The sequence below is a fragment of the Cnephaeus nilssonii genome (assembly GCF_951640355.1).
Source record: "Cnephaeus nilssonii genome assembly, chromosome: 14".
Taxonomy (NCBI): domain Eukaryota; kingdom Metazoa; phylum Chordata; class Mammalia; order Chiroptera; family Vespertilionidae; genus Cnephaeus; species Cnephaeus nilssonii.
In genome coordinates, this window is record NC_137085.1 from 74,287,865 (window position 1) to 74,310,048 (window position 22,184).

Consider the following 22,184-nt stretch of genomic DNA (forward strand, 5'->3'; position numbering starts at 1 on the left):
ATTCTGCCAAACTGGAACTCTGCCAACAAGAATATCTTTCAAGCCCGGCCAGTATAACTCATTGGTTGAGCATCGACCTATGAACCAGAAGGTCACGGTTCAATTCCCAGTCAGGGCACATGCCTGGGTTGCAGGCTCGATCCCCAGGGAGGGGCGTACAGGAGGCAGCCAATTAATGATTCTCTTTCATCATTGATGTTTCTTTCCCTCTCCCTTCTCTCTGAAATCAATAAAAATATATTTAAAAGAATACCTTTCAAAAACAAAAGAAAAACTTTGACTTTTTCAGACAAACCAAAACTATGGGACTTCAACAGCAGACCATCAGTAAATTCTAAAGGAGGTACTTCAATCAGGAGGAAAATGTAAAGTGTGAGACAAAAATAGTCAAGAAAAGCAATAAATACATGGATCTGTGGTAGGCAATTAGACGGACATGAGCAGAGCAAGGACAATGGGCCAGGTACAGAAGGTCACCAGGGAGGAAAGCCCTGGGTGCCTAGCAAAGGTCAATTGTAGGATGGTGGGGCCTCATCCCCAGGGTGACCTTTCCCCTCTAGCATGTATATGGTCAAGCAATTTGGACCCCTTGACCTTTCCTCTCTAGGGATAACATCTAGGCCTCAGTTGTATTTCAGCTCCAGGCCCAGAAAAGCAGGAAAACCAGACAAGTGACCCCATGGCTGACCTCAGGGACCAGCAGCATTGGACAATGATCCCTGCCCTGGTGTTGACTAATCAGTGGAGACCCCGACCCTAAAAGGACCCTGGAAAGCTGATGAATAGTCTATTGAGATCCTCCCCCTGGGACCTCCCCTTAAAACTCTTAGGATGGAGGACCCAGCACACTGTCCCTCCCTGGAGATGCCCCCGCCTTTCCCCTCTTAATGCCCCTCCCCATGTCCCCAGGCATCTCACCTTTCCCTTCCTCACTCCCCAGGGCCCTTCCTTTGCCTCCATAACTTGTCTCCTCAGCCCATTTCATCGTACCTCTCCCACCTCTGTGATTTTCCAAGTAAATGTTCTCTTATAGTTTGAGGCTTGGCTCTGAATTGTTTCCTAGTCAGAACCCAGGGATGGAGGTTCCTGAACCCAGGTCCGGTCTGACCGCACTGGTCTAACACCTGGTGCCGGTGGCACCACCCACAACAGGTAAATAAGAATACACATTGATCATTGTTTTAAAAAGGAAATAAAACGTATTGTGAAATTTAAATAATGGCCAAGTTTATACTAAAGTATCTGCTGACAAAAGCACATAAATTGTGAGGAGAGAGAAATGGGTGGAAGTCCTGGCATTGCTGAGGGGGAGGGTACATTTATGAATCCACTTTAGAATGTGGTAGTCAGGTGTGCCTGTGGTCATCTCCAAGGTGACACTAAACTAACTGAAACAGAAGAGGTCCTCCTCGTATAATTACACACTTCACTTCACCAGAATGACTTAACTAGTTAATTTTGTAGGCACCTAATGATACAGCCTCAAAATAAGTAAAACAAATCAAAAAGCCTGATGGAAATACCGAGAGAAATAGATAAATCCCCAGTCAGAAATGATGGCTATAACAATTCCACATGCTTTTAAAATGTGACTTTGACACTTCCTTCTATCCAAAGGTAGGATCTACATTCCTCCTCTTAAAACTGGATGAGACTGTTTTAACTAATAATGTACAAATTCAACGATGCTGTGTGACCTCCGAGGCGAGGTCATATAAAGCAATGCGGTTTGGGCCCTGCCTGCCAGAACACGCTCACCCTGAAGACTCAGCCAACACGTACCCATTATGACTCCCCTGAGCCTGTCATGTTGTAAGGGAGCCCAAACTAGCCTGCATGGGTGGCCACGTGGAGAGGCCTGAGCTTACGGGAAGAGAAAGATACTAACCAGCCCCAGTTGCACTAACCAAACCCCACCCCCAGCTCTGCCATCATCTGCAGCTAGATGGGAGCCCTGCGTAGAACTGTCCACTTGAGACCTTCCTGAATTCCTAACCACAGTAGCTGGGAGAAATAATTCAGTGATTATTGTTCTGAGTCACTAAGTTAAGTTTCACAGCACACAAAAAACACAGATAAAAGGCATCTACAAAAAACAACAGCAAACAACACCCTTAGTGGTGAGTTGTTGAAACTTTCCCCTCTGAGATCAAACGAAGATGCCCAGTACCACCATTTCTGTCAACCCTGCACCAGAGGGCCTATGCAACAGCGTAAGGAAGTAAAAGAAATAAAGGTTAGAATGTTGAAGAGAATGAAACAAAATTGTCACTTTTTTCAGACTAACTAATTGTGAATGTAGAAAAATCCAAAAGAAACTACAAATAAATTACGGTTAATAGTCCATAGTTTTGCAGGTACAAAAGCAATATAAAAATATGCCCTCTAATTTTCCAAACAATATATTTTTAAAAGATACGTTCAATAGCAAAAATACCTATGTAATCCCAATCAAAATCCCAAAAGTTTATTTTTCTGAAGGGTGACAAGCTACTTCCAATATTTATATAGAAATCTAAAGGACCAAGAACAAGGAGGGAAGACGTGTTCTACCTGATAGCAAGGCTTTTCCTAAAACTACAGAAATGAGACTGTGTGGCGATGCTGCAGAAAACACAGACAAATGAAAACGCAGAGAGAGTCCGGAAACAAACCATGCACATGTGAAGGACAGCACCGTCACGCAAGTGGCACACTATTAAGGACAGACTTTTCAACTGAGTCTGTGACAACTGATTGCCTCACACCATTTACAAAAAACCAACTCCAAGCAGATTAACAACCTAATTCTGAAAAACTATATGCCATTTATCTAGAAAAATATCTTTATAGCCTCAGAGTAGAGCAGGATTTTCTAAATTAGAAAAACAGTGATCAATCATAAAGGAAAAGACTGGTAAACTTTAGCTATTTTAAAATTAAGATTCCTTTTCATAATAGGAAATACATCATAAAGGAAAAAAAAGATATGCCCACAGAAAAAAATGTATTTGTAATACTGTATATAACTAACAAAAGGACTATCATCCTATCTAATAAAAGGGTAATATGCAAATTAACCATCACTCCATCACAAAGATGGCGGCACCCATAGTGGCTGGGGCGCCGGGAGAGAGGATGGGCGGGCAGGCCTCTGGCCAGAGGCCGGCCGGGGCGCACAGGACGCTGGCGTCGTAGCAGGCCGGGCTGAGGGACCTCCCCCCGGCCCCCGCCCGCCCGCCGCCTCCGTGCACGAATTTCGTGCACCGGGCTTCTAGTTAATATATATTTTTATTTTTATTTTATTTTTTTATTTTTTTTTTAAATTTCTTTATTGATTAAGGTGTCACATATTTGTCCTCATCCCCCCATTCCCATCCCACACCCCTCCCCATGGATGCCCCAACCCCCTGTTGAACTTAACCATTGGTTAGGCTCTTATGCATGCACACAAGACCTTTGGTTGATCTCTCCCTTCTCCCCCCAACCTCCCCTATCCTCCCTCTGAGGCCTGATAGTCCGATCGGTGCCTCCTTGTTTCTGGTTCTGTTCTTGTTCATCAGTCCATGTTGTTCATCATTTCCCCTAGATGAGCGAAATCATGTGTCACTAGAGATGTACTTATAAGAATTGAATGTGCGACGGGCAATAATAGTTATGCTGACAGGCAAAAAATCAGTCTGTAGTGAGTTTCTTTCTGGACCAACAGTTCTTTTGAGACCCAATATCAATGTCCACCAGTTCCTTATGAGTACATGTCGGCACTGACCCCTCAGCTCTGGATGGTGGACAAATGGTGATAATGCAGGTCCGACTCCCTCTGGTTTGGTCTCGGCCGGACCCAGGGGGGGCACGGCTTCACCCGGACCCGGGACCCAGGCTCACCCGGATCCAGGGGCCCGCGGCCTCACCCGGACCCGGGACCCAGGCTCACCCGGATCCAGGGGCCCGCGGCCTCACCCGGACCCGGGACCCAGGCTCACCCGGACCCGGGACCCAGGCTCACCTGGATCCAGGGGCCCGCGGCCTCACCCGGACCCGGGACCCAGGCTCACCCGGATCCAGGGGCCCGCGGCCTCACCCGGACCCGGGACCCAGGCTCACCCGGATCCAGGGGCCCGTGGCCTCACCCGGACCCGGGACCCAGGCTCACCCGGACCCGGGACCCAGGCTCACCCAGATCCAGGGGCCCGCGGCCTCACCCGGACCCGGGACCCAGGCTCACCCGGATCCTGGGGCCCGCGGCCTCACCCGGACCCGGGACCCAGGCTCACCCGGATCCAGGGGCCCGCGGCCTCACCCGGACCCGGGGCCAGGCTCACCCGGATCCAGGGGCCCGCGGACTCACCCGGACCCGGGGCCAGGCTCACCCGGATCCAGGGGCCCGCGGCCTCGCCCAGACCCGGGGCCAGGCTCACCCGGATCCAGGGGCCCGCGGCCTCGCCCGGACCCGGGGCCCAGGCTCACCCGGATCCAGGGGTCCATGGCCTCGCCCGGACCCGGGACCCAGACTCACCCGGATCCAGGGGTCCATGGCCTCGCCCGGACCCGGGACCCAGACTCACCCTGACCCAGTTCCCAGCCTCACCCGGACCCAGGGGCGCGCAGCTTCACCCGGATCCGGGACCCAGCGGGGTTTCGTCTTCTTGATCCCATTTCCTGTTGGTCAATTCCATCTCAGTAATTCCTTTGGCCATTTTCTCAGAGCTCCAGGGCAGCCGCCGCAGAACTCGTTGGGCGGCGGGCTCGGCGAAGCTCCGGTGTGCCCGGTGCGCGGCGGCGGGCTGGTCCGGGGTGGCTGCGTCGGCCCTTGGGTCTGCAGCGGTGGCCAGTCACCGAGCGTGCGCACCTGGCCGCTTCCGGGGCGTTGAGATTCTTGAAGGACTCGGAGGTCAGCAAGCGCGGAGTCTCCCACCCCATGACTCCCAGGGGCTCGTCTGTCCGTGCTCAGCAGCGAGTGGGGCCTTCCCCTCAGCCGGAGACCGCCGGGGGAACTGCGCCGAGCACGTTCCAGGCCGCCACTGTGTCGTCTGAGCCGTAGTTCTTAAAGTGTGATCTTTGGGTCGCCGGCATCAGCATCATCCCGAGTACCCCTCTCTTTTATTCTAGTTGTAGAGCGTCTGCTCAGTCAGCCCTCCGGTGGTTCTGGATGGTGTCTGCTCCGCTCTCCCGTCATAGACTCAAAATTGTTGTGGTAGGCAGCAATCAGGCTTCCGCCCTATGCCTCCATCTTGGTCTTCCTTTGTATAGTTAAGTCTTGATTGTTGTTGGTGTCGCTGGGAGGAATTGTCCTCCAGGCCAATTGGCCGTGCAGATCCTCTGTGTCTATAAAGGAAGAGTTGCTATGTAGGAGACAGATTTATGGGCCGGGTCTTGGTGCAGCAAGGCTTTGGCGCTCATTGATTCTGCCTCTGGAATGTGTCCTTTATGCGAGTGGTTGAAATCTGGTGTCATCTCACACCGACCACTAGATGCCCTCGTTTCTGGGTCTCCAATGGTGTGTAGGTCAGCTACTACCTGAGACCACTCAGCAGGACTTACGGCAAAAACTGCAGTTTCCTCCTCCTGTCTGAGCGTCCCTAGAGCAGTCCGACTAGAACCACAGTTTATCTGGTCAAGCTGCCATAGGGCAGGCCACCCACATGCAAAAGCCGTTGCTTGGAGCCCAGGTGTGCCTGCAAGACGTGCGGGGCGGACCTGCAAAACGAGCGGGGCGGGTCCCAGGGCGGGGCGGGTCTCAGGGCGGGGCGGGGCCTCAGGGCGCCACCAGGCCATGGCGAGGCGAACCGCACTGGCTGCAAGTCTGCTTTTTCTGTTTTCCACGTTTCCAAGCCCCCTCATTCCGCACTCCAGCGCAGCAAACACTGATTGCTGGGCGCACCTCCACAAGGAAGTCACTCCCACTCTCCGACAGGAAGGCCGAGAGTCCAGCCTCTTCCCGCAGGCGTCTGGGGGAGCTAATCTCCCCTAGGGTTGGAACAAAAGCCACAAGTCCCTTCCCCCGACCCACGCGCCTCCGCACCTCAGCTTCTCCAGAGTTCGCTCTTTCCTCTTCTCTCTTAGCTGTAAATCCACCATTCAGCCAGCTCTCCTGTGGTTCTGGGTGGCAGACGCTCTGTGCGCGGCGAAGTTCCTTTGTTTAACTTTGAAATTGCTGTGCGCGGCGAAGTTCCTTTGTTTAACTTTGAAATTGCTGTGCGCGAAGTTCCTTTGTTTGACTTCGCTGCCTTCTTAGTTCTCCTCTCTCAAAATGGCTAGAGGACTTGAGTGTAAGACAGGAAGTCTTAAGAATCCTCTAAGTCGGTGTTGGCGGTCTCCGGGGCCCCGAGGATCTCAGTGGGGAGCTGGGCCAGGTCGGTGACGCGGGTGGGCCCGTCTCGCAGAAAGATGGTCTCTTCCTTCACCGAGAGCCGCTGCGCCGAGTCCGCGGCCGCCGCCACAGCAGCTGCCGCGGCGCCCACGAGCTCATGGCCCCGGCTGCGGTCTAATATATATTTTTATAACTTCTACACAAATCAGTAAGAATAAGACATCTACCCAATAGAAAAACAGGCAAAGTCTTGAACAAGTACTTCACAAAAGAGGATATTCAAATGGGCATTAAAAAATGAAAAGGCACGCAACCTCACTAATAACTAGAGAATGCAAATAAAAGCCAAGAAGATGTTATTACACACCTACCAGATCAGCACAGTTTAAAATGACTGACATATCAAGAATTGGCAAGAAGGAGGAGCAACAGGAGTGCACGTCTGTCAGGAGTGTGAACTGGTACAACCACTTGGGAGAACAGTGGCCATCACCTACTCAAGTTGAAGATGAGCGCACACTCGGAGCCAGCAGTTCCACTTCTTGATGCAGCTCCCAGAAAAACGCATGCACACTTGCTGTTTTGGAATGAGATTCAGATTTTAAAGCCCTGACTCCCAGGTGACTGTATTTGCAGATAGGACATTTAAGGAGGTAACTAAGGTTAAAGGTTATGAGGGCGGAGCCCTAATCCACTAGGACCAGTGTCGTTATAAGAGGATGAGACCCCAGGAGTGCGTGCACACAGAGTAAAGGCCACGTGAGGACACAGCAAGAAGGCAGCTATCCACAAGCCACCGACAAGCACCTTGCCCCTGAACTTCCTGTCTCCAGACTGTGAGAAAATAAATGTCCGTTGTCTGTGATGTTTTGTTATGGGACTGCTAGCTGAGATCCAACTATAAGTATGTTGAAAACAGTACTTTTTATTTTTCTAGCTCCCAAACCAGAAACAACCCAAATTCCCTTAAACAGGAAAGCAGATAAGTAAATAAAAGGATACAGCTAGAGTCAGTGTGGATAAATCTTACCATCATCATCATCATCATCATCATCATCATCATCATCAGACCCAAGATACAAAAGAACACATGGGGCTTAATTCCCTTTGTATAATGCTCAAAAATAGGCAAAACTAAACTACATAACTCAGGGATGCATACAAATTTAGAAAAATTACCCAAAAAGCAAGATGATTATTATTACAAAAGTCAGAAGAGTTTTTGGTGAGGAGGATTCTGGGATCCCAGCTCACGACCTCAGTAATGATTACAAGGGTAATTCCTTATTCAACTTATTCGCATACAATGCCTTTTCCCTATGTATGGACCATTATTTCAGAATTTTTAAATGTTTAAAGTGTTTAAAAATTATAGTATATCATAAACAAAGTGTAAGCAAGCCCAATAATATTCTGATTTTTCCTATGATGACTGGCTTAATATCTTCTGTATACTTCAGTATTTTGTTTTTCTCTTTCGGTGGATGTCCCCGATGACTGATGTTGTACCTCAGCCTGATGCCAGCATTTTCCCAGGCCTCGGAGACACAGCCGTGAACAAGCCATGGGAGTTTCTAACCCTAAGGAAATGACAATCTAATTTAGCCTTTAGCCTCCCTTAATTCAAAATGTCATCATAACCCATTGCATACCACCTGTTCTTAGGAATGCTCTAAGGGTTCAATGTCTGACCTAATGCCTGGCACCCAGCATCTGTCCACTAAGTTCCATTCCACATCCCAGGAAGAAATGGCAGGTCTCATGTTTCTACTTCCACCATGGACAAAACTGTGTTATTTCTGTACATATCAAATTGTATTCTTCATTCCACTCATAGCTTTTGTCAATCCATGCTAAAAATGAAAACTTAAAACAGGGATCAACAAACTAGGACCCAAGAGCCAAATCCCACCTGTCTCTTATTTACGTAAATAAAGTTTTATTAGAACACAGCTACACCAATTCATTTATATATACCTTCTATGGCTGCTCTCATGGCACAGTGGCACAGCTGAGCAGTTACAGCAGAGATGGTCTGGCCCACAAAGCCCAAATATTTATGATCTGGTCCTTTATGTATTATCTGATACCAGACTTTGCCATTTCAGAAGACACAGCGTTTATTAAATGTCAATTGCTAAGCAATCACTTCTACTATTATTATGTTACAATAATGGACAACTGAATATACAAAATCGTAATTAAGAAGCTTCTACCTAATGTAAGCAGGAAGCATCGTGTATATAGAAACGGACATGTGCTCTAAGATCAATTTGTATTTATGTGCGGGAAGCCACCGCTTGCCAATACTGTCACAAGAGTACCAAGGAACGCGGAAGGCCAATGGACCTTGGGCAATAGAAGGACTGATGCTAAGCACCGATTGTTCGATTGTTCGTGTTGAGATAATGGTGGCTCAAGGCAATTCTCTAACCTGATCATTCTTTTACTGTTTACCAAACTTCACCTTTGATATGCCTGTATGCATTGCTAGAGAGCAAGATGTGTATATAAAACTGAATAAAAAGCAGACGGGTCCGAGTCTTGGTGTGTCTCTTCAAGAAAGAGGCTCCACCTGGCCCCCAAGGCCTTCTAAATACATATTTCATGTGTAGTACTTTCATTTGTGCAGAGACCGCTCCTTCAGATCCTGAACCCCACTGCGAACGTCATGGCAATTATGTAATATTTTCACATCTTCCATCACAGCTATATATCCTTTTACTCACATACCTTTACAGGAATTTTCTTGTCAAAATCAGGGAAGTGAATTATTTTATTTAGCTTGGACACATACAGTATCATTATGGTAGCCGCCATCTAAAAAGGGGTGGAAAGAAACTTCAGCAAAATATGTGGCTGTTTCAGGTACAAAGACATCAGAAGAAAACAGATTCATCAAAAAGCAATATATCTGTCATAGCTGGTTTGCTCAGTGGATAGAGCACCAACCTGCAGACTGAAGCGTCCCAGGTTTGAGTCGGGTCAAGGGCACATGCCTGGGTTTTGGGCTCGATTCCCAATAGGGGGCAGGAGGCAGCCAATTAGTGATTCTCTCTCATCATTGATGTTTCTATATCTCTCTCCCTCTCCCTTCATCTCTGAAATCAATAAAAATATATTTTTTTAAATGGACAGGAGAGAATCATTGATCAAGCTGCCTCCTGCACGCCCCCTACTGGGGATCAGGCCCGAAACCCGGGTCATCTCTGCCCTTGACCAGAAAAGAACCTGGAATGCTTCAGTATGCAGGCCCTCGCTCTATCCACTGAGCCAAACCAGCTAGGACTAGGATGCAAAAATTTAAAGACTCCTTCAACATGATCATAATCCTTAACCTTGATCCTAATAAGTTTACAAACTTAATGGGACCCATGCTGAATTATAACTGTGGTTTATATTTATGACTTACTTTATAATTCTTACAGAAATATACTAACACTTATTTAAAATATTCTGTAATTCAGACTTTTAAAAATAGGTCTGCTGGCCTCTTCCCCCAACAGATTAAAAATCAAAAAGACTTTATTTACCTTGAGTACAGCAGTGATTTTATTTGCCTCAGGGATTACCAAGGACAGTTTATCACTAATCTTTTAAATGCTTTTCTCTACTTATTTTCACAATGAAACATAAAGATAACATTTTTTTTTACTTTAAGGAAATATATTGTTTATTTTTTTCTCCCTAGCATGATGTTTCAAAGAGTACCTTATTAGCAAAACATGTAATCAGAACAATGTTTAATCAAATAAATGACAGCTTTTCCAGATTCACAATTACAGTTAACAAGATATAATTTCCATAATTTTAAATTTTTCTCCCTATAAATTAAAGCAAAGCAGGGCAAATAAAATCTCTGATGCCTGTTACCACTTGTCTACTGGAAATCACCAGCCTATGACCAAAAGAATAAACAATCCACAAATTAATATTAATGGAAAATTTCAGAAACAGCCAAGCAGGTTAGTCTGAAAGATTTTCCAGGTCAACTTTATACCTGAGAACAAAAATCGCAAACCACGGGAAGCAAACATGTTCTGTTTGGCCCACTGAGAGTTTGTGAAATTGGAATCCATTGCTGGCATTTACAAACGGGAGGTCTGATGTAAAAACTCAAATACCCTGCTTCTCTTGAAAAAACTCTGGAGTTCTGATAATCAGGGCCTCGTGGGCCCCACTCATCTCCCCAACCCTTTTCCTCGCTAGCACAGAGGCTTAAACTGAGTAGCAGGTGCACACCTCAATAGTAACTATGTTCCAGGCACCGCCCCCGCCCCCAGCCCATCCCTTTCTTACCCACCAGACAGACCTTGGAGACTGCAGTCTTCTGGCCCCTTGTTTTAAAGTAATTAAATTCCATTAAGGAAATTAAAATCAGTACTTGTTTTTCCTACAAATACACTGTTCCTAAATTATAGAATGACATAAAATATGTGTTATTTCATATTGCTTCACCAAAAGAACCATGATCAGATTAATAAATTTGTAAACCACAGTCTTAAATAAAAGCACTTAAAACTGCACCATGTGTACTGACTAATTAAGAGGTTGACTTTTTTCCACTTACCTGTCCAATTCCAAGAACAATTGGTGACGGGAAACTACAAAAAAAAAACACAACAACATAGAATAATAAGTGATTTTAGCAACTCATAAAAATCTGAAGACAAAGGGGGAGAGATCAACCAAAGGACTTATATGCATGCATATAAGCCTAATCAATGGACACAGACAACAGGGGGGTAGGGGCATAAATGGGAGGTGGGGGAGGAATGGGGGAATAAGGACACATATGTAATACCTTAATCAATAAAGAAATTTTTAAAAAATCTGAAGACAGTCTATAATACACAGTGATAGGCATTATTTAAAAAGTCTTCAACTTTTTTTCCACCTTAGATGAAATCTTAACATCAAATTTGTTCACTTTTTATCTGTTGGTTTCTCTTTTACTTTTTAAACTGATGGTTGCAAACCCTGGCAAATGTTATTGCCCCTTGAGCTGGACTGTCATTATATTAACAAACAACATGATTGTGTATATAGGAAGCCAAAGGAAAAAATTATCAGAAGTAATGAATACTTGAGCATGATTATTGGATACAAGACCAACATATAAAAAATATCTCTATACCAGAAAGACACAAAGAAAATGAAAATCTTAAAGACGTCATTTACACTAGCACCAAAAAACACAAACTAACACTAACTGGGTATTTTATGGTGCAAGGAATTATTTCTACACTAGAGGCCCAGTGCACGAAATTCGTGCGGGGACGGGGGGCGGTGTCCCTCAGCCCAGCCTGTATCCTCTCCAATCTGGGACCCCTCGAAGGATGTCCTACTGCTGGTTTACAGGGATCAGGCCTAAACTGGCAGTCGGACATCCCTCTCCCAATCCGGGACTGATGGCTCCTAACCACTCACCTGCCTGCCTGCCTGCTGATTGCCCCTAACCACTCTGCCTGCCGGCCTGCTCACCCCCAACTGCCCCCCGCCGCCGGCCTGCTCGCCCCCAAATGACCCCCCACCAGCTTGATCACCCCCAACTGTCCCCCGTGCTAGTGTGCTTACCCCCAACTGCCTTCCCTGCCAGCCTGCTCACCCCCAACTGCCCCCCCTGCTGGCCTACTCGCCCCCACCTTCCCTTGCCACTGGCCTGCTTGCCCCCAACTGCCCCCTTGCTGGCCTGCTCACTCCAAACTGCACCCCCCACCACTGTCCTGATCACCTCCAACTGACCCCAACTGGCCCCCCTGCTGGTCTGCTTACCCCAACGGCCCCGCCCCCCACCAGCCTGATCACTCACAACTGCCGTCCCATTCTGGCCTGATCACCCACAACTGCCCTCCCCTCTTGGCCTCTAACCGCCTCTACCTCGGCCCCACCACCATGGCTTTGTCCAGAAGAACATCTGGAAGGTCTCCTGGAAGGTCTCCCAGTCTAATTAGCATATTACCCGTTTATTAGTATAGATAGAGGCCTGGTGCACGGGTGGGGGCCAGCTGGTTTGCCCTGAAGGGTGTCCCAGATCAGGGTGGGGGTTCCCTTGGGGCGTGGGGCGGCCTGGGCAAGGGGCCTGTATTGGTTTGCAGGCCGGCCATGCCCCCATGGGGTGAGGGTCCCCGCTGGGGTGCCTGGCCAGCCTGAGTGAGGGGCTGAGGGCTGTTTTTAAGCTGGCCACACCCCCTTCAGGGTGGGGGTCCCCACTGGGATGCCTGGCCAGCCTGGGTGAGGGGCTGATGGCTGTTTGCAGGCTGGCCAAGCCCCCCAGTGGGGACCCTCACCCCATGGGAGTGTGGCCAGCCTGAGTGAGGAGCTGAGGGCTGTTTTCAGGCTGGCCATGCCCCCTGGCGATCCAGGCTCCCGGCCCCTCCTTTTTTTCTTTTTTTCAGTGCCTCCTTGAGTGGAGGCCAGGGCCGGCTGGAAGCAAGTATCTAGGATTTATTTATCTTCTACAATTGAAACTTTGTAGCCTTGAGCAGAGGCCAGGGCCGGCCAGGGTGGGCAGGAAGCTTGGCTTCCTCCATCGCCGGGGGCAACCCAAGCCTCCTGCTTGCTCCAGCTCCGTGGCCATGCCATCTTTGTTGGGTTAATATGAGTACTCCTGATTGGCTGGTGGGCATAGTGGAGGTATGGTCAATTTGCATGTTTCTCTTTTATTAGTGTAGATTTTCAGGTACAAAATGATATTGGGCATTATGTTGTTTTATGGGCAGCAGACATTCATGCGCATCTCTAACAGCTGGACAGGAGGCGGCACCTGCCTGGTCTGCTCTAGATCTGCCCTGTGAGGGCCACCACTCAGTCCGAGCCACACCCGCAACCAGCCCACACCGCGGGCCAGAACAGCGGTGTTTTGCACCCCAATTTGAGGTGAGGGAGGAAAAACAATCAGCAGAAGCAAACACCCTGCAAGGCTTTGTTTGTCAGCAGTTTGGGAGGAGGGGTTCCTGGCAGGGCTGACCCGTGTTCCGCTGGCCCCGCGGAGAGGCCCACGCTGGCGCGGTGGTCGCAGGCAGAGACCCCGGAGGAAAGCGGCTGGGACGCACAGACTTCGAGGCTTTGCGTTCTCTTTGCCCTCGGCCCCTTCTCCATCGGCATCCCCTGTCCTTCCCCCTGTCCTTCCCGCAGAGCTTGAGGCCGAGGGCTCTCTCAGTCATGCTCAGAGCCTGATTCGGACCGGCCCGTCCACTCTCGTAGTCTCGATGACCTGTGGCTTTTCAGTGATTTCTGCGTCAGCCCCAGGCCCTTCTGCGTCAGCCCCAGGCCCCGCGGGCCTGCTGGGTCCTTCCCACCCCTGGCTCTCCCGTCCGCTTGGCTGCTCGTGGTGAATGACCAGTGCCCCACTCCTCGGAAGTCTCCACGCCTCCTCGTGTCAGAGCTGAGACGGCCTGCGTGGGTGTGGCCTGCAAGGCCGTGGCTCACACGCCCTCCTCCACAGCCTTCCCTGTGGGCCCCCCACCCCCCATGGGGCAGGCAACGTCGCCTCCTCACCCTGGGCGATGTTTATTTTTTTTAAACAAGGTCCTTCTTATGTCTTAGAAATACATATTGGAATACCTATTATGATATACACTGAATGGCCAGATTATTATGATCTCTGAACACATAATAATCTGGCCACTCAGTGTATATCCTATATAATAAAAGGCTAATATGCAAATTGTCCCCTCGACCAGGAGTTCGACCAGCAGGCAGGCTGGCCAACCACCCATGTCCCCTTCCCCTGGTCAGGCTGGCTGGACCCCACCCATGCACTAATTCATGCACCGGGCCTCATATATATATATATATATATATATATATATATATATATATATATATATATATGTATATGTATATGTATATATATCCTATCTAATAATAGAGTGATATGCAAATTAACCATCACTCCGCGACAAAAATGGCGGCGCCCATAGACACAAGATGGCGGCGCCCAGTCCTCTCAGGCCCGCAGGAGTCCCCCAGTCCCAGGGAAGGCTGCCGCTGAGAGAAGGCAGCGAGCAGCCCAGCCTGTTGGCCTGGGAGGCGGCTTTGCCCTCTGGCCAGATCCTCTCCTAGCCCTGAACCTGGCCGTGGGTCTGGGAGGCGCCCTTGCACAGCCGCCATGATCAGCTGCCCGCCCAACCCGGGACATGGGTCTGGGAGATGCTTGAACATGGCCGCCATGATCAGCTGCCCTCCGGGACCTGGACCGTGGGTCTGGGAGGCGCTTGCACATGGCCGCCATGATCAGCTGCCTGCCCCAACCCAGGCCGTGGGTCTGGGAGGTGCCCGCGCACGGCCGCCTCCATCAGCTTCCTGCTTGGACCCGGGCCGTGGGTCTGGGAGGCGCCCGCGCACGGCAGCCTCCATCAGCTTCCTGCCTGGACCCGGGCCGTGGGTCTGGGAGGCGATCGTGCATGGCCGCCTCCATCAGCTTCCTGCCTGGACCCGGGCCGTGTGTCTGGGAGGCGATCGTGCATGGCCGCCTCCATCAGCTTCCTGCCTGGACCCGGGCCGTGTGTCTGGGAGGCGATCGTGCACGGCCGCCTCCATCAGCTTCCTGCCTGGAAACCGGGCCGTGGGTCTGGGAGGCGCCCGCGCACGGCCGCCTCCATCAGCTTCCTGCCTGGACCCGGGCCGTGGGTCTGGGAGGCGCCCGCGCACGGCCGCCTCCATCAGCTTCCTGCCTGGACCCGGGCCGTGGGTCTGGGAGGCGCCCGCGCACGGCCGCCTCCATCAGCTTCCTGCCTGGACCCGGGCCGTGGGTCTGGGAGGCGCCCGCGCACGGCCGCCTCCATCAGCTTCCTGCCCGGACCCGGGCCGTGGGTCTGGGAGGCGCCCGCGCACGGCCGCCTCCATCAGCTTCCTGCCTGGACCCGGGCCGTGGGTCTGGGAGGCGCCCGCGCACGGCCGCCTCCATCAGCTGCCCTCCGCGACCCGGGCCGTGTGTCTGGGAGGCGATCGTGCACGGCCGCCTCCATCAGCTTCCTGCCCCGACCCGGGCCGTGGGTCTGGGAGGCACCCGCGCACGGCCGACTCCATCAGCAGCCTGCCCGGACCCGGGCAGTGGGTCTGGGAGGCGCCCACGCACGGCCGCCTCCATCAGCTGCCCTCCAGGACATGGGCCGTGGGTCTGGGAGGGCCGTGGGTCTGGTCTGGACATTGCAGTTACATTGTGCAAGGCGTGCACAATCAGCTGCCTGCCGAGGCCCGGGCTGTGGGTCTGGGAGGCGACTGCACAAGGCCGGCGCGATCAGCTGCCCACAACGGCCTGGGCATTGGGCCTGCGAGGTTCCAGTGCATGGCAGGAGCCCTCTGCTGCCTGTCCCAGCCTGGGCTGTGGGCCTGGGAGACCCAGGCTGCCTATACACCTCCCTCCCCACCCCCCCCACCCTGCCCCCTCTGAGATCAGCTCCCATCTGCAGCTGGGGGGTGTAGGCCTGGGAGGCAGCCGTGCCCCCCAGAGCTATTCCCTCCAAGAGGCAGCCTGGGGTGTCAGGCTGCACCCCCATGGAGTGATCCCACACACACACTATAGCCTTGGAACTTCCCTTGCTGCCAGCCGAGTGATTCGAGATGGGCGGTGATATCTGGGCGATGCTGCCCAGCAAACCTCTCCCATTGGGTAGAAAGTTCTGACCAGGTTAGGGAGGTAAATGGGTTTTGTTTAAAATCTTTAGGAACCACATGGAAATGTCTGAGGTAGGGTTTCACATCGGAAGTAGCTTACAACTAATTTCTGAAGGCAAACCTGGAGATTGCAGTTACATTACTGGAGAGTGCCCCGAGGTCCGGAGGTTGGCTCTGCAGCGGCGGTGCAGAGTGCTCCCCACCCAGGAAGGCCTTTTCCCCTATAGTTTTCACCAAGGCAGGGAGGTTTTGTAGACATGAATAAGAAGTGCCCACGCACAAGTCCTGAAGATGCCAGGGCCGGCAGAAATGACAATCAAACCGGGAAAAGAGCAAAACCAGAAACACCACCAATCCCATCATAGATCATCTTTTTCTTCAGATGACTGTGTGTTTCCCTCTTCTTTGTCTTCTGGAAGCAAGACAGATTCAAGTACTGACAATTCTACCAACGGAAAAGTTAAGAGAAAGAGAGGACAGAAAAGGAAAAAAGAAAGAAAGGACAAAAGTTGAAACATCAAGAAAAAGAAAGAAAGAAAAAAGAAAGAAACAACCACATCATATCACCTTTCTAAGGTCTCATGAAATTCCTGTTTAAGTTTATTTTATGACACTTTTAGTTTGGGTTTACATTTTTACTGGTTTGTGAAGACCACGGCAGGTACACAGTCCAATATGTTAAAGAAAAAAACCCTATCTACTAAAGAGGTAATAGGAGGGGAGAGCATTTGGGAGTGACCGGGCTGTCAGGGGAAGGCAGTTGGGGATGACTGGGCTGGCAGGGGAACAGTTAGGCATTGATCAGGCTGGCAGCAGAGTGGTTAGGGGGTGATCAGGCTGGCAGGCAGAAGTGGTTAGGGGCAATCAGGAAGGCAGGCAGGCAAGCAGTTCGGAGCCAGCAATGCTGGATTGTGAGAGGGATGTCCGGCTGCCCGTTTAGGCCCGATTCTAGTAGGATCGGGCCTAAATGGGCAGTCGGACATCCCTTGAGGGGTCCCAGATTGGAGAGGGTGCAGGCTGGGCTGAGGGACACCCCAACCCCGTGCATGAATTTTGTGCTCCGGGCCTCTAGTATATATATATATATATATATATATATATATATATATATATATATATATATATATACACATACATACACACACACACACACACACACACACACACATATATATATATATATATATGCACACGCACACTGAGTGGCCAGATTATTATGCGTTCAGAGATCATAATAATCTGGCCACTCGGTGTATTTTAAAGTTGCTTCCAAATAAGCTGGGAGGAGGGATATAAATGCAACAAAGCTGTTGAAAATGAGTGATGGCTGCATAGTGATTCATTACATTCTTTTGGGTGGTTTTTCTTTTTAATAATATACCCAGGTATCCTATCTAATAAAGACAGAATATGCAAATTGACCACCACTCAGCAACAAAGATGGCAGCACCCACAGCCAATAAGGAGGGAATATGCAAATTGATGTGACAAAGATGGCAGCGGCCACTCCAGGCCTCTGGGCAGTGTGCGCATGCAGGTGTGGCATGGCCGGGGCAGGGCGGGATGCCTGCTATGATGGGGGCACAAGGGTAGAGAGAGCTACAGGAGGGCAGCAGGGCCGGAGCGAAGGCAGAAGGCAGCTCTGGCTGGAGTGAAGGCGGAAGACGGCAGCCAGGGTGAAGGCCCGGGTCCCGGGTGCCGGAGAGAAGCCGGTGCTGGCAGCCAGGGGAAGGAAGGCCTATTCTTGCACGAATCTTCGTGCATCAGGCCTCTAGTAAATCTAATAAAAGATTTCCAAGAAACACCTCTACATATAAAACTATAAGCCAATATTTAAAAAGTAAAGAAGCCCTAAATGAAGTTCTCAGATTGGAAACCCACTATTGTAGCAAGGACCATCATACTCAAACTGAGCCCACAATCAATGCGATCTCTGTACAAACATCAGCAGGTGCTTTGAGGAAATTGACAAGCTGATCCTAAAGCTGAACAGAAAGGCAAGGAGCACAAAGATTGCCCAAGATGATCTTGAAGAAAACATGGCTCTACTGGATGTCAGCATCCATTGTCAACTTATAAGAAATGAGACAGGTGCTATTTGGACAATGACAGTCCAAAGGCCAGTGGAAGAGAACAGAGATGGGCAGACACAGACACATACTGATTCGTGACAAAGGTGACAGTGCAGAGCAATGGGGAGAAGATGTCTTTCCACAAATGGCACATGGTAACGTAGATGCAGAATCCTGACCCCCACCTCACACCATTCTGAAGGCAGCACACCCCCTCAACCGGCTCACTCACTGTCCAACCCTTCACTGGCTCCCAGTCCTTCTCTCAAGCTACGAAAATAGGGGGAAACTAAAAAACAAACCACCTCAGCCCTCGACCTGCCTATCAAAAGGAAACACACCTATTTCAGACAGGTAAGAAGAGAATGAAAAATCAGGATAAATATCTGGACAGTACCACGTGAGAATAAAATTGATTCTAGTGGATGGACACTGGGTTGTGCCACCCGGATACCTACCCTCTTCACTCCCTAGGAGCCCAAGCGCATCCTCCGCTGAAAAATGCTGCCTTGCCATGGCACACGCCCTCTCTGAGAGCAGCCTGCATTCCAACCGTTGGTCTATGCAGACGTAGAAAAACTACGGCCTCTCACCCCAACTCAGGACAACTCGTTCAGAGTGGGATCAGCTTAGTTGTGCGCACAGCACAGCCCAACCTCTCCCCCTGCATAACCCTGCTTCCCTCATCCCCTGCGCTGGAGTGAACCCCAAGAGTGGCCCTCAAATACTTCCCCCAAATCTCAGAATCTGCCTCCTGGAGATTACAACCTGGGACAGCAAACAAAATAAAAGACAACAATATAAGCAAACAGTAAAACAACAACAACAAAAGGCTTACAGGAGGGAGACAAAGAGCCAGCCTAAAAGAAAATAAGACACATGGAGAGAAGGACCTCTTCATAATTGCTTCCGGCTAAAGAACACCTTAATAAGAAAATGATGACACGCTGGCTGGTGTGGCTCACTGGTTGGAGCACCAGCCTACACATACAAAGGTCAAGGGTTCGATTCCCAGTCAAGAGCACGGACCTGGGTTGCAGGTTCCCTCTCCTTCCCACCCTACCGGCCGCAGTGCGTGTGCAGGAGGCAACCAGTCAATGTGTCTCTCTCACATTGATGTTTCTCTCTCTGCCCCAACCCCCTCCCTCCCATTCTCTGAAAAGCAATGGAAAAAATATCCTCAGGTGAGGATTAACAACAACAAAAAAGGTGATGTCAACAAAACAAGACTTCAAATTGAGAAGATAAAACAATCAAATGAGAGGAAAAGGGAGTGTACAGATCCATGGAAACCAACTGAGAACCAAAACAACATACCTGCCACATGAATAGTTTAGAAATGACACGGGACTGAATGACCACTGCTGAAAACGGAATTACCAGCACTGGAGGCAATCAGAGTGCATACAGAGGAAAAAGACAAACTCAAAGATAAACAGATATGAAAGACAGACAAACACCCATGCAGGGCTAATTGCTGAGCCTGGTGTGAAGAACTCAATAAAAAGAGAAAATGATCCTATCTAATAATAGAGAAACATGCAAATTGACTGTGCCTCCATTATGCCCACAAGCCACACCCACCAGCCAATCAGGAGCGAGTATGCAAATTAACCCAATAAATATGGAGCTGGAGCAAGCAGGAGGCTTGAGTTTCCCCCAGCAATGGAGGAAGCCAAGCTTCCTGCCTGCCCTGGCCAGCCCTGGCCTCCATTCAAGGCTACAAAGTTTCAATTATAGAAGATAAATAAATCCCAGATACCAGGGCCTCCGCTTGGGTCACCGGGGGGCATGGCCGGCCTGCAAACCACCACAGGCCCCTCACCCAGGCCGCCCCATGCCCCAAGGAAACCCCCACCCTGATCCGGGACACCCTTCAGGGCAAACCAGCTGGCCCCCACCCGTGCACCAGGCCTCTATTCTATCTAATAAAAGAGTAATATGCAAATTGACCATCACTCCAACACACAAGATGGATGCCCCCATATGGTCAAAGATGGCTGCCTCCATGTAGACACAAGCTGGCCGCCACAAGCTGGCCAGCAGGGGAGGGCAGTTGGGAGAGACCAGGCCTGCAAGGGAGGGAAGTTGTGGGCAATCAGTCCAGCAGGGGAGGGCAGTTGGGGGGGAACAGGCCTGCAGGGGAGGGCAGTTAGGGGTGACCAGGCCTTCAGGGGAGGGCAGTTAGGGGTGACCAGGCCTGCAGGGGAGGGCAGTTAGGGGTGACCAGGCCTGCAGGGGACGGCAGTTAGGGGTGACCAGGCCTGCAGGGGAGGGCAGTTAGGCATCAATCAGGCTGGCAGGGGAGTGGTTAGGGGGTGATCAGGCTGGCAGGCAGGCAAGCAGTTGGGAGCCAGAAGTCCTGGATTATGGGAGGGCAGTCGGACATCCCTCAAGGGGTCCCAGATTGGAGAGGGTGCAGGCTAGGCTGAGGGACACACACACACACACCTGTGCACGAATTTCGTGCACCGGGCCTCTAGTCATAATAATAAAAGGCTAAAATGCAAATGGTCGTCACACCGTGATGCTGTAACGACCAATCAGCAGGGACCTGAGGCTGCGTGGTGCCAAGCCGGGGCAGGGAACCTCAGGCCGCACCCCCCGCCCAGCAGGGCTTGACAGGGGACCTCAGGCCACACCCCTGCCCCGGCGCCGGGCCAGGGGACCTGAGGCTACGCCCCCCGCCCAGCAGGGCTTGACAGGGGTGGGGCCAGCCGGGTCTGAGTCTCGCCCAATGGGGGTGGGGCCAGCCAGGTCTGGGTCTCATTCGATTTCGAGGCACACACAGGTGGGTAGGGACTTGATTCTGGGTCCCGTGGTGTGCCCCAGACTCTGACAGGAGGGAGATTTTCATATACATTTTACTAATTTTCTTTCATCTCTGACACTTCTATTCTAGAGAAAGGGCAAATCACAATATTAAAATATTTCCTCTAATTAATTCCCTTTTAATGTTCACGAATTTCATACACCGGGCCACTATTTTAAAGATAAAAGAAAGTCATTTCTGTGGCATAAGGAAAATAAACTGAGTCTTCAGATCTAAAGGCACACCTGTTACAGAAAAATCTGTTAAGAATACTGAACATGCCCTAACCAGTTGGCTCAGTGGATAGAGCATAGGCCTGTGGACTGAAGGGTCCCAAGTTCGATTCTGGTCAAGGGCATGTACCTTGCTTGCAGGCATATCCCCATTAGGAAGTGTGCAGGAGGCAGCTGATAGATGTTTCTCTCTCATCGATGTTTCTAACTCTCTATCCCTCTCCCTTCCTCTCTGTAAAAAATCAATAAAGTATATTTTAAAAAAAGAAAAGAATGCTGAACATGATTAACACAGCAGCCATGAACTCTCCATAAAAAGACTACCTGACAAGGGAATGCACCCCTTAGGAGTCAAATCAAAATAAAGAACCCTGGAACGGAGACATTGTGGTAAAGGGCTGTTCCTGATCACTGTATCCATCTAAACAGAACAGAGTCAAACAACTGTGGGATTATAATGACAGACCAGATGTTACATTATAAAAGAAGTTTTAGAGGAGAGAGGAGGGGGGAGAAGTGTGCAGGGGTCATCTTTCAGCAGAGAGTTTATACATATTATCAAAATTTAAAACGTGTTTATAAAATAAGCAGAATCACTTCAACTTCTTAATGTTTTTCATGACCTCTAAATCTGAGAGGGATCTTATAAGAAATATTAACTCTTGTAGTGAAGAAATATGTACTTGAAAGTCAACAATTCTTTTAGCTGAACTTTCTCTTTTCTCCATTCAAATCAGTTAGAAGTAAATTTCATACTTACATGCAACTTGCATTCTCCACCTTAATTAAGACTTCAAATGCAGGCAGCATGATTAATGGCGAGACAACCCCTGTAAGCTGTAATAGGAAGTTCACAGGGTCAGCAATGAAGTCGTGTTGCCAAAAATGTTTAATCTAAATGTAATCAAGTCTGTAGATCTAACTTTCAGGGAGGGAATAGAGGGAAATAAATTCAGTGAGACTTAAGAAAATAAATCAGGTAATCCATACCATGGGACATTTTACAACACAGCTGGCCAGGGCTTTCCAACAGCCAATAGCATGGGGAAGGGGTGGAATGAGGCCCTTTTCTAGATGAAAATAAACTAAAGACATAACTCTATGCAGTGCATGAAGCTTGATTGGCTCTTCATTCAAATATATAAAAACAACTATAA

The 22,184-nt window shown here is 49.9% G+C and overlaps 1 protein-coding gene across 5 annotated transcripts in view; it reads right to left on the minus strand.

Annotated features, from left to right (window-relative positions):
* Positions 1-22,184, minus strand: part of SLC35D2 (solute carrier family 35 member D2) — a 73,914-nt gene that overhangs the window by 43,433 nt on the left and 8,297 nt on the right. For all 5 annotated transcript variants that reach the window (XM_079791332.1, XM_079791333.1, XM_079791334.1 and 2 more), the window contains exons 2-3: positions 10,860-10,893; positions 9,023-9,109 (exon numbers count right to left, since the gene is read on the minus strand). In XM_079791332.1, coding sequence (XP_079647458.1) covers positions 9,023-9,109; positions 10,860-10,893 — 121 coding nt within the window. The remainder of the gene's footprint in view (positions 1-9,022; positions 9,110-10,859; positions 10,894-22,184) is intronic.